General features: G+C 41.3%; 1 protein-coding gene and 1 long non-coding RNA gene across 2 annotated transcripts in view; one reads left to right on the plus strand and one right to left on the minus strand.

Moving 5' to 3' along the window:
* Positions 1 to 10,478, minus strand: part of LOC106585409 (spermatid perinuclear RNA-binding protein) — a 37,280-nt gene extending 26,802 nt beyond the window's left edge. The window contains exons 1-2 of the mRNA XM_014171569.2: positions 10,260 to 10,478; positions 5,207 to 5,380 (exon numbers count right to left, since the gene is read on the minus strand). Coding sequence (XP_014027044.1) covers positions 5,207 to 5,209 — 3 coding nt within the window. The 5' untranslated portion in view covers positions 5,210 to 5,380; positions 10,260 to 10,478. The remainder of the gene's footprint in view (positions 1 to 5,206; positions 5,381 to 10,259) is intronic.
* LOC106585410 (uncharacterized) lies at positions 10,281 to 13,546 on the plus strand. Its single transcript, XR_001323959.2, has 3 exons — positions 10,281 to 10,530; positions 11,293 to 11,371; positions 13,210 to 13,546. It is a non-coding gene; the product is annotated as an uncharacterized lncRNA (long non-coding RNA).
* The last annotated feature ends 178 nt before the right edge of the window (positions 13,547 to 13,724 follow it).

Below are 13,724 nucleotides of genomic sequence, written 5' to 3' on the forward strand. Positions count from 1 at the left end.
TCCTCTGACAGCGCCTGGTATAGAGGTCCTGGGTGGCAGGAAGCTTGGCCCCGGTGATGTACTGGGCCGTACGCACTACCCTCTGTAGCACCTTGCGGCCGGAGGCCAAGCAGTTGCCATACCAGGCAGTGATGCAACCCGTCAGGATTCTCTCGATGGTGCAGCTGTAAAACCTTTTGAGGATCTGTGGACTCATGCCAAATCTTTTCAGTCTCCTGAGGGGGAATAGGCTTTGTCGTGCCCTCATCACGACTGTCTTGGTGTGCTTGGGCAGTTAGTTAGTTGGTGACGTGGACGCCAAGGAACTTGAAGCTCTTAACCTGCTCCACTACAGCCCCATCGATGAGAATGGGTGCGTGCTCGGTCCTCCTTTTCCTGTAGTCCACAATCATCTCCTTTGTCTTGATCATGTTGAGGGAGAGGTTGTTGTCCTTGCACCACACAGTCAGGTCTCTGACCTCCTCCCTGTAGGCTGTCTCATAATTGCCAGTGATCAGGCCTACCACTGTTGTCATCAGCAAACTTAATGATGGTGTTGGAGTCGTGCCTGGCCATGCAGTCATGAGTGAACAGGGAGTACAGGAGGAGACTGAGCACGCACCCGAGGGGCCCCCATGTTGAGGATCAGCGTGGCGGATGTGTTGTTACCTACCCTTACCACCTGGGGGCGGTCCGTCAGGAATTCCAGGATCCATGTATTAAACCATAAAGTCCTGATTGTGGAGTTCTGCAGAGATGGGAGAACCTTCCAGAAAGACAACCATCTCCACAGAGGAACTTTGGAGCTCTGTCAGAGTCACCATCGGGTTCTTGGTCACCTCCCTTGACCAAGGCCCTTATCTCCCGATTGCTCAGTTTGCCCGGGTGGCCAGCTCTAGAAAGAGTCTTGGTGCTTCCAAACTTCTTCCATTTAAGAATGATGGAAGCTACTGTGTTCTTGGGGACCTTCAATGCTGCAGACATTTTTTGGTACCCTTCCCCCAGATCTGTGCCTCAACACAATCCTGTCTCGGAGCTCTACGGACAATTCCTTCAACCTCATGGCTTGGTTTTTGCACTGTCAACTGTGGGACCTTATATAGACAGGTGTGTGCGCGCCTTTCCAAATCATGTCCAGTCAAGTTGTTGAAAGATCAAGAATGATCAATGGAAACAGGAAGCACCTGAGCTCAATTTCGAGTCTCATAGCAAAGGGTCTGAATACTTATGTAAATAAGGTATCCGGTTTTTTTTAATGTTTAATACATTTGCAAAAATGTCTACAAACCTGTTTTAGCTTTGTCATTATGGGGTAGTGTGTATATTGATGAAGACTTTAACACATTTTTTTAAATCCATTTTAGAATAAGGCTGTAACATAACAAAATGTGGAAAAAGTGAAGTTCTGAATACTTTCCAAATGCACTGTGTGTATATATTATTTTTATTTTTTTAATTGGCTATGTCATAGCTAATTTGTAAACAATAAAAATGGATACATTACTAGCCCAAACACTTAATCTGCAAAAATGACAAGTTAATTAGTGGGTGCTGGTAAATTCAGAACCAAAGTGGGGGGATAAAAAACAGATGATATATTGCTGCCCTCCACCCACCCCCCGAATTGTTTCAAACTAAAACGTATCGTTCCTTTGTCGTATCAGAGCCCATGTATCGAATTGTCTTGAAAGGGAAAGATGCACATCCCTAAGTAAGATGAGAATATTCCTGGAAAATGTGAGGTACTGTAGGTATAACATAAGACAAAAATATATATATTTTGAGTGAGAGGTCTAACTGGTGTCTCCAAGTGACCACACACACACCTCTCTAAAGTGTACACAGTTCCTATGTTATTTCAATGTACTTTTGACTCAAAGAAGAGTCTTCAACTATAAGGTGCTATTTTGAACTCTCCTAGCTGTGCTGTTGAGGAACTAGAGCAAGCACACTTGTAGTTGTTTTGTTTGGAACAGAACCCTACATCCCCGTAATTACACAATTACTGTTGTTTAAGCAATCCAAAAACGGCCCAAAATAAATCGCAATCTGGGTCAGGTGGGCATCATTTGAATGCTTGTTCTGACCAGCAAAGTTATAAAATCTTACAGTGTTAGACTTTAACAAGGCAATTAAGACTAACAGATTGTATTTCTGGTGCAAATAGAAAGGAGTCATAAGTGCATTCAGGTATGTGTTCCGTGGCAAGTTTCTTCACAATAGACAAAACATTCTGTTCAGAACAACCCAAGGTATGGCGCCATGTCATCTTATAACCGTACATCAAACATAGTGAACATAAACGTTGACACTGTATATGACATGAGTTTTATATGGAAATCTGAAGTGAACATTTGGACTGTTTGGCTTGCTTCAGAAAGTATTCACACCCCTTGACTTTTTCCACATTTTGTTGTGTTACAGCCTGAATTTAACATGGAATAAATAGCTTTTTTTTATATCAATGGCCTACACACACACACACACACACACACACACAATACCCCATAATGTTAGAGGAATTACATTTTGAGAATATTTTTGCAAAAGAATAAAAAATGGAAAGCTGAAAAGTCTTGAGTCAATAAGTAAGTATTCAACCCTTTGTTATGGCAAGCCTAAATAAGTTCAGAAGTAAAGATGTGCTTAACAAGTCAAATAATAAGTTGAATGGACTCACTGCGTGTGTAATAATGATGTTTGGCATGATTTTTGAATTAGTAAATCATCTCTGTATCCCTCAGTCAACCATTGAATTTCAAACACAGATTCAACCACAAAAAAACAGAGGTTTTCCAATGCCTCGCAAAGGGCACCTATTGGTAGATGGGTAAAAATTGACAAGCAGACATTGAATACCTCGGAGCATGGTGAAGTAATGAATTACACTATGGATGCTGTATCAATACACCCAGTCACTACAACGATACAGTCATCCTTCCTAACTCAGTTGCTGAGCTGCCGGAGAGGAAGGAAACCGATCAGAGATTTATTTCACCATGAGGCCAATGGGGACTTTAAAACAGTTAAAAGTTTAAATAGCTTGTGATAGGAAAATAACTGAGGATGGATCAACATCGTAGTTACTCCACAATACTAACCTAATTGACAGAGTGAAAAGGAAACATGTACAGAATAAAAAATATATTCCAAAACATGCATCAAGGCACTAAAGTAATACTGCGAAAAATGTGGCGAAGCAATTCACTTTTTTGTCCTGAATACAAAGGTGTAATTTTTGGAGTAATTCCAATACAACACATTACTAAGTACCACTCTCCATATTTTCAACCATAGTGGTGACTGTGTCATGTTATGGGTTTGCTTGTAATCGTTAAGGACTGGGGATGGAGCATGGTTATCTAGCAATGAACAACAACCAAATGAGAGATTGAAGAATTTTGAAAATAATAAAATGGGCAAATGTTGCACAATGCAGGTGTGGAAAGCTCTTAGAGGGATTTACTTAGAAAGATTGATTGTAACATGTAGTGACTCAGGGGTGTGAATACTTAAGTAAATGAGATATCTGTATTTCATTTAACACATTTGCCAAAATGTCCCAAAAAATGTTTTCCCACTTTGTTGTTATGGGGTATTGAGTGTAGATTGGTAAGAAGAAAAATAAATGTAATCCATTTTGAATTCAGGCTATAACAACAAAATGTGGAATAGGTCAAGGGGTATGAATACTTTCTGAAGGCACTGTATGACATCAAAGCATGTATTTATTATAATCCTCAACATCTCATCTTTCAAAATACATAGAGTCCTCTTAATTTACAGCATTTTCCTCACTCAAGACAATTTTTTTTGTGCAAAAGTTGCCCAATTAGCGGGAGAGATGGGGGCAACTTCTTATCGCGTTGTGAAGAGCACAGCCTGAGCACTGACATATTTTATAGTTACTATTGAGGCACTTATCAGTACCCAAATCTCCAATTTTCAAAAGGTGTAAAGGGCTACTTTTAGCAGCTATTTTAGATTTAGTTTTATTCCTAGTTTAAGTCTTAAAATATACTTTGATCTTAGCCACTTAAGTAATTTCATCCTTTGTTTTAGTTATTTACTGTCTAGTTTTAGTCAGTGCATTTTTTTCCCATTAAATAATTTAGATTTACCTCTTACTTGCATCATGTGCACACTCAGCCTATTATCGCCTCATACTCCTTAAATGACAACATTGTAACCAATGCCAGCCAAAATTAACCATAGGCTATAGGATATAAAGCCTACAGGTTAAATTTAGCTCAGATTTTCTCCCCATAATAACCGTCGGAGGGGGGTAAATAATATTGATTTCCTTTTAAAGGGGAGAATATGAGCCTTCCAACAAAGCCAGAAGTATTACTGTACTCCTAATATTTCAGTGAAAAGCATTTGTTTTTCCAATCAGAAAAGGCAACTGCAACTCGCAGATAAATGACAGCGCACATGGCAAAATAGAGCTTACGATGTGATCAGAGCAAAAGTGGCATATATGAAAGCAAAGATTATCAAATAAATGATTGTTTCTAATTGAGGTTAGTTTATTACAATTGAACTGTCCTGGCTGTGCAGCAATTCAAAAGAATCAGTTCAAAAGAGACCGAGACGAGTGACTGAAGTGTCGGGAGCTGTGTGGGAGAGCCAGATCAACGCAAAAATCCTGTGAAACAGAAAGACGTTATCAGTCAATGAGAGGATTGCATGATATATTCTGCACAGGGATGCATGCTTATGATTGGACAAAACAGATGACAGTTTCATGTCTACTTGAATGTCCATTAGTCTCACGTGGAATTATCGTCTTGTTAAATTTCACTAAAGTGAAATTAACACTGCAGGGAAAATCACACCTCTACATCAGAGAGAGGGGTGCACATCAACAACACATACATTACACATCACCTCTTTCTCCTCTCAAACAACCTGTCTTTATGCAAGACCTGACATACAGAAACACACACAGACCGTCAGACCCAAAATACAATATAGGCACAGACAAAGATGGCCACCTCAGACAGACATCCTCGCACTCAGACAGGCACACACCAGAGGCTGATGGGAGGAGCTATAGGAGGACGGACACATTGTAATGGCTGGAATGGATTCAATGGAACGGAGTCAAACACGTTGTTTCCATGTGTTTGGTACCATTCCATTGAATCCATTCCAGCCATTATGAGTTGTCCTCCTATAGCTCCTCCCACCAGCCTCCTCAGACACAGACAGACAGAACACTCACCATCTCTAGAGGACAGGACCACAGACCTCTGGTCTAGAAGTGTGACTGGTTGGGGTCTAGGTCAGGACCAGGTTCCCTTAACTCTGCCTCCTCATGCAGTCAACTCTGACCCTTCAGCTAGCTCGTGTCCGACGTGGCAGAGATACAGGTAAATCAGCACAGCTGTGGAAAAAGCTGTGGGATACAATGACAGGCATTTAGCACACTGTATTGCCTGACGACAAATGGAATTCTTCCGCTGCCCTGTCGTTCGCTACATACTTCAGTCTGAGACTGCAATCACTGAAGTTAGTTGTTGTGATGTCAAAATGAGGAGTATTGTACAAAAAAAGTAAATAGCGATTAGATAATCTCTACCCAATCAGAGTATCAAAGCCAATGCGAATTTTCAAAACGCCGCTTTACCCACGTGTGTTCTGGCTCTGGCCCAACCCATCGGTTTCTGGGACCAATCAGAACAGTTAGAATGCGTTTGCGTTTTACAAATCGTCAGAGGGGTACTCCGATCCAGGGTAGCAAACGGTGTAGGATCTTGAAATCTAAAACCCAGGATGGCACTGCTCAGGTAGCCTCATTTCCAACTTTTAGAGAAGTGGTCTGTCTGCTCTTCCCCTTCCTGTCCTCTATTTGGGGAAGGTTATGTGAGGTTTATTTTGGGGTTGTGTTTATTTAGGTCATTTTCACTGCAGTAGACTTTATGAGCTGGGGTTTTATGTTGGCAGAGGACTTCTTCCAAATGACATTCTGTCTGCACCATGTTACTGGCCAGGACAGACGAGCGCTCACTGAATAAGGCCTATTTAGCCTATAGCTATCCACTTCAAATGGTGAGTCGCTCAACATTTGATGTATGACAATATCAACTTCTCATTAGTAAATCACATTGTTAACATGATTTCAAAGTTATGACTTACGCCAATTCCATAACTAACCTTGGATCACACAGTCCTGGAATCAGATCGTAAATAACTGGACCAAAAAATAATTTTACTGTCAAATCTGCACTAGTGGACTAGTCATATTCCGGGATTTAAGAGTACAAAGTCCTAATCCATGTTCATGAAACCAACAATTTTAAAGTAACTTAGTGCAATTTAGTCAAGGGGGGAAGCTTTAATCTGTCTGGGAAATTGGCCCTTATGTAACAAGGGCACAGCTGGCTGCTTTAAAAAAAAAAGATTAGGCTAAGTGGTACACAATTTGAGCAGCGAGCAAGGCATAGAGCTCTCCATTTTGGTTGGCTAACAACTGCTCTTTATTCAACAAGATTGATAAAGTAGTCTAAAGTGTCTTGATAGAGTGATACAGGAGGTCTCCTTCTCCAAAGGCCAAACCATCTGCCCAAGGACTCTCCAGTCCACATGAGGACAGTTGTCTATTCTTATAGTAATGTAACTTCATTTGCATGTTCATTTGAATGAAGATGTTGTGGATCCCTCAAATGTTTCACCTGTTCTCAAAAGCGTATTTATGGAGTCCCACTGTGTCAGAGTGGACAACACGTCCCTGATGGGGACTGCACAAACAACTGCATCTGTTATGAAATGTCGGCTTAAAAGGAAAACACATTTTATATTTAGGATTATGCCTTCGTTAATACATTAATGGATCTATGAGAAAACAGTGTGATGTGATGTGCTGTAGGCATACAGCATACGTACAATGCTCTTATCAAAGTCTGTTCCTAAAAGCAGCTCAGAAAGGGCGTGTGTATGCATGTTCGCGTGTGTGCGCGCTCGTGTCCTCGTTTCAGGCCTAGCTGATTTCCTATTCACACACACCACAGTAAGAAATCTGAATGTTAAGGTTGGGTTTGGGTCTGTGAGTCTATAGGAGCTGCAGCAGAGAACCCCTGTCCTGACCTGAGAGCTATCATTGTCTATTTCCCAGGTAATGGAAACATCATGTTCCCATGCATGAGCGAGCACTGAACAGCAGCAATCACAGTCCCATCCACTACACCTCATCAGACAGAGCCACATTGGCTCTGATGACAGTACTGGGGAGGACAGAGAGCAAACAGGCAGCAAACTGTGCAAGTAGACCTACATGGACAAGGCAGAGAGACTACCATAGATTAATCTGTAACCCAAAACACACAACTTTCATGCAGATCAAGTGGACACAATCAGCACAGCTTACATATAGGCTAGTAGACCTCGAGATAGAAGCCAATTCAGAGCTTCAGATTCAGAGCTATTATCCTATTATCCACCAAGTCCATTGGACTAGCAGCAGGCCAACCTTGGGGGGATATCTTTACAACAACAACTCTGGATTACGTGTGCGTGTCTAAAGTTTAAACCACTGCTCACATAGCTTTACCACTTAACTGGTGCCGAGGTAAAAGACTCAACCACTGTCACCACCACTACCAAACCTTCAACTAACTAGCCTGCAGCAACCAGCGAGTCAGTGACTACCCCAAGGGACCTAGAAAGTCCTCCATGTGAGAGCTGAAGGGAGAGCTAAATGTGTCAGAAAGAGGAGAGCCTCTTGGTGCTTGTTCAAAACACAGTGAAAGAGGAGAACGTTGCCTGTTCAAAAACGCTGGCATGAATATTTCAGTGCCAGTAAAACAGTCAGTAAAAAAGCCTCTTTGGCTCTGAAGGTCCTATGTCAGTGATGCTGAAAACAGTTAGAGGCAGACTTCATGAGCAGTACATTCTCCAGAGTTGAGGAAGACATATAAGGATAACAAAGGATAGAGTCTGTCGAGGAGTAGCTAGCCGGTGTTTATCTGAGGTTTGACATCACCTCAGGCAGGCCTATTTATCCCCACACCTGCTCCAAACCTAGCCTACCATTGTGACAGTAACAAGAGGCAAATCGAGTTCTAGCCTCTATATGGAACTTCATTTGGGAATTTGGTAAACAATGTGGCTACTGGCTAGTAGTGTAGCTACAAACTGAGCATGATAATGCACTGCAAACCTCTTACAGGTGCAGTAGAGAATAATCTGCCCACACACACTCAAACTGTTTTCATAGAACATTAAATAGTTGAGGAAGAAAGAAGCCCCGAGGTCATTCAATTCTGCCGTCTCTTTGGGTAAAGCACATATTTCAGACAAGGCCAAATGAGTGTTCCAAGTAAGACTTCGCTATTCCACACTATATACACTTGTTTCAGGCATCCTCCTCCCTGTGTGTGGAGAGTAGGGGGGGGGGGGGGTCATGTCTATAAGAGCACACCTAGTGATCAACATTTTATTAGTCATTATGGGATACTGTCTGATGTCTGGGATTCAGCCACCCAACAATAAGCCAACAATAATCTTCAAAGATTGTGTGTGCGCGCACATGTGTGTAAGAGGAGATAAAAAACAGCAATTCAGCAATAATATCTTAAGACATCTTACCCATCAAGTCAGAGAGAGAACATTCCATCGATTAGGCCTTGATGACTGCCAACACTTAGCTGAGGCAGATATGGTTTCAGTTTAACAGTTAGGCTATGAAGGGACTGAATTCCAAAACATCCCCTTCTGAGCAGCGGAGCCTTGGGCATGGAACACTGGAATATGTTGATAGCAGGGAATTTAGGGGCTTTCAAAATGTATAACCATGCACACCCACAACCAGACAACCCATCATGTATTGCGAAAAGGATTGAAAATAAAACAGGATCATTGTAGATGTACCGTTGATCAATGGAATGCAATTCATCCATTTCAAATGGGTCATATTACGAGTCCGAGGTGTCCATTACTGAACTCTTCTTTTCAACCTTTCAATGGAATTTCTATCTATCTATCTATCTATCTATCTATCCTGCTCTTCAATTACATATCTGCTGGTTATAGTATGGCTTCTCCTATTACTGAAAAAGTAACACCCAAAAAGACTGGCAAGCTAAAACTGCACCACCACCACGGCACTGTTGACAGTAGCCTCACTGTTAGATGTGTGGTGGAGAAAACAGTGGTGTATTCTGTATACACAAGACGCATAACACTAATTGCAAAACAAAATGTCACTCACACACTTCTCATTTACAAGCCGTGCACGCTATGCCCGTTTAGTTTAGCTTGACTGCCCAGGGAGCCTTAGGAAATTAGGCTCCGGTTACCGTTTCCATTCTATAGGACCAGTACCTGCTACAGTCTGTGCACTCTGCTGCTTACTCTGCAGTAAAGCTGGGACGATAAAACAAACGTTATCGACACCGACCATAACGAACACTTATCGCAGGCATTTTGCTGATATCGTTCCTTAGGTTTACTAATATGGGTGAATGTTAATGGCTACAATCAAACTAGTAGTAGTTTAAAGGGTCATTTAAAAAAATGTATCCAGATATGTATTTTCATCCATATCGCCCAAGTCTACAGTCTTGTACAGCACGGGTTCCCAAACTTTTTCACTCGGGCCCCCCTTCCAGCATTGGGGAACATTCCGCGTGTTCATCTGTTATTTGAGTGACAAACATTACAGCAACATCTATGGACAACAACAAAAAAACAGAGCAACATTTTTTTGCAGACATGGGTAAGTTGATCTGTACATTTCTGACAAGTTAGAAATAACTCTCTAAGGTCTGCAATGGCAAGAAGAAAACTTATGATGCACTACCCAATTTCGAAAGTGTACCTTGTGCATCCTACTATTACAACTTTCAGGAGTAAATTGAGATAAGTTGCATGGATATGACAGGTGTACTTATACATCAAACAACCGCAAGTGAAAATATAAATATACAAAAACTCAAGCCAACATAAAAGTTAATGTCATCCTCTTTTCAATTTGTTTCTGACAATCCTTTTGAATTGTGATATTACGTTAACTAGCTAGCCAAATGGCATGGCTTTCTACCTTGACAGACATCAATGATTAGATCACTGAACGTCACTAGAAAATAAAAACATCCAGATTAGTGCATGTCATATTAAGGGGGAAATAACAATTAGCTACCTATCATGTTTAGAAAACGTTCGGAATTTGCATGCTGCCTTGTTAAATTGCTAGCAGCACCGCTGACCAACAGTGCAGCAGGATATGCATCCTTGCCTGCGCTATTTCAAGCAAAATTTGGCATTGAGTAAATACTTACATAGTTACAGTTCTTGAACCAAACCAAGGTAACACATCCAAAATATTTCAATGGTAGATTTTTACTGGTAGGACTTCGTGTTTGCGCAACCAACTCCGTTTTCATCTCGGTTTGGGACAACGTGGATTCAGCACCCGACAGCACACGCTTGTTTTTTGGTCACAGCGGTGTCAGCAGCACTCACTGACCGTGGCAACAACCATGAGCGGGATAGTGCGCACGCGCGTTATGGTTGTTCAGCGCTAAAACGCAAGACATATGACTGCATTTGGTAAGCAAATTATGCCTTGGAGAATTGGACTAGGCCTATATGATTGTGTGAGAATGAATATGACTGAAAATAAGTAGTGGGCGCTTGCTTTTTGTCCCAACATTTCACAGTGGGAATTATTCACAACCTTGAACAAGCCAATAAAACATAGGCTAGGCCTACAGAAACTGCATGGTATTAACCAGTGTTACTTACAAACAAAGTACATCAGCACAATAATTACATCCACCCCTGCACAATAAGACCAGGACATAATGTCAAACCTCAATGGTAGGAAAATGTCAGGGGTGGATGTAATAGACATGTTACATGCATAATTATACAGTTTGTTAAATAAAAACCATGAGTATATAGTTTCAGCTGAGAGTCTCTTGCACACTCCTTTCACATACACTCTGATTATGAGAATGAGTTATTGGCCTCATTCTGACAGCTGATCATTTAAACCCTGTGTGCATCACCTCCAAATACACAGACACAGACACACACACACACACACACACATATACACACACAGGCATTGGTGATGTTGACTCTTAGCCTACAATATCATCAAGAAACAAAGGATCAATAGTTTGCTTTTTGCTTGATCTCCAGTGTCGGATCATTCATACACTGAAAGCCCATGACTGTTTGATTCATTGTGCTAGACCTTATGGTTTTCAATTGTCATATTATAATAGTATTTTGTTTCATATGATAGTACTGTACTGTGCTATAGAACGGTCTCATTTCAGTGCTGTGAGATTGCTTGTGGTTCAGCTCCATCAGCAGAAGGCTCGGCTGGAGGGAGTATGACGTGTTCTCAACCTGCGTCAGACAGCAGCAGGTGTACCTCAAGGTGAGACAGCCATTGCACCGCAGAACAAGATCAGCTGACATGCAGGGGTTTGACAATGCGTATAGGCAGGACACATTGCAGTGCTTAGATACACAGGTAGTTGTGTCTCTGGTATTAATCAACTCACATCACACCTTCATATCTACAGGTTATGGAATGTTGCGTGTATACAACGATATCTGAAAAATAATAACTCCTATGATTGAATCTTTCAATGCTAAACACTGCAATTATAGGAACCGTATACGACCATCTGAGTGTTCTGTAGGATAGTAGACAAGGAACAGCTATTTTCAACACTTACAAAAGGAGGTGAAAAAGAAAGTATATAGAAGTGCAATGTGTTTCCTCTTATCCTGCAGTGTGTGATTTCACACACCAGCACTGAGTGTTTCTGCAGACACACCTGGCTGATACTGTCTGGCTTTATCGTAGCTGTCAAGATTTCTGCTGAAGTCAATAGCAGCAGTATCTCCAGGCTCTTAAAATGATTGTCTGTATGTAGTTCATTTTCATGACATATTCCTCTATCAAAAGCTAAATTAAAACGCAAAAGCCTGAACTGTCAGTGTAAACAGGTATGAAACGTGTGTCTAGTCCAACTTATCATGTGATGTCATTGGCCGTGTTCGAGATCATCAAAAGGGTGATGTATCATGGGTAAATTGACTGATTTACAAATATTATTGAGGAGTTATTTATGATGCAAGGTGATTTGTAGATCAGTCAGTCGGCAGTCACCTGCACTAGGGGCTAGGGGGTGCTCGGGGTCGGCAGGGGGGAACTCATAACGGCTTTAAACTTACTCTTGAAATTTGTAAGAGTAGAATGCACTTTCGAAATTGGGTAGTGCATCATCAGTTTTCGTCTTGTCATGTTAGTCATTCCACACCTTAGAGAGCTATTCATAACTTTTCAGAAATGTCCAGATCAACTTGCTCGTCAGCTAGCATTTTTTAGGTAGGTTATTTAGCTCATAGACCCATGTTTGAGTCACTCAAATATCACATGAATACACATTAGACATTGCAAAATGTATAGAATTGCAAGAACATTTGCTTTAAACTGAAGAAAGAAAAAAATTCAGTACATGAGAGTGCCTTGATTACTTCCGGAAGTTTGTTTTGGCTATTTCGGCATTGTTCATTATCCAGCATCAAGTTATTTTTATTCTATACTTAAGACATTGGTTTGAATCTTGGTTGTGCTTTTAGATTTTGAGAAAATTAACAAATAAAGGAAGAATCCCACTCTGCAAAAGCTGGATGAATCAACATTGTTTCCACTTAATTTCATTGAATCAACGTGGAAAACTGAATGGATTTTAAAAACGTCATCCATTAACCTAAATCCAATGACATGCTGAAATGTTTTGTTGATTCAACATTGAATTCACATTAATTGACAACTCAACCAAATATAAATCAAAACTAGACGTGCCCAGTTGGATTTTTCACTTCTCTCATTGACTTCTCAAACCCCGGCCTGCTTCGCAAGCGATCCCGGATGTCTCGTGGTGTTGCGCCTCTGGGTTTAGAAACTCTGTGGCACAACTAATAACAACGACACTGAACAGCCCATCGAGATGTCAGAGATTAGCCTAGCTTTATTCCTCCCTCTGCCTCTCTCTCTCTCTCTCTCTCTCTCACTGCCTCTCTTTCTTGCTGCCTCGCTCTCTTCCTCTCCATCTCTCCCTCTCTCTACCCCATTCTCTTTTTTCTCTCTGACACAAACATTTCGCTCATTCTCTCTTTATCAGTGTCACCTTCACTGTCACCCTATTTATTTATTTTTCATCACAACCCACTGTAGAATTTCTCCTGGTCTTTCCTTACCAGATACCTACACAGCAGCTTGGCCTTCACCTCTGCTGTGAGTTCCAATCAGGGGATCAGGGGATCAGGACAGAGAGAGGCAACAGAGCAGAGCACTCTGCTAAATCAACAGGGGATTGCTACTGGAACGATGACAGGGCATCAACTGCATTGTGGGGGGGCGGGGGAGCTACCAGGCCAGTGAGCACATTATATGTAACATTAAAAGCTGTAATATGTGATACAGAAGGAGGAAGCATGTTGATGTGGAAGGGAGGGGATGTGAATGATATCGCGGTTCCCAGTCAATTGAGGTCATCTCAATGTTTCAAATAAAGTTGAGTATTTAAAACAGATTTTTATGTGAATTGGAGATAATAAAAAAAACAAATCTAATAAAATACATTCCTCCAAACATTCCCTTTTTCCTCCATGTTTACTCTGAAGCAAGCTGGAGCAGTCATAGAGATTTTACTTTACTCAACCCCAAGAGAGACAGACCCTGGCCCCAAAGCAAAGGAAAACCACATGAAGTCCTG

The sequence above is a fragment of the Salmo salar genome, chromosome ssa24 (assembly GCF_905237065.1).
Source record: "Salmo salar chromosome ssa24, Ssal_v3.1, whole genome shotgun sequence".
Lineage (NCBI taxonomy): Eukaryota > Metazoa > Chordata > Actinopteri > Salmoniformes > Salmonidae > Salmo > Salmo salar.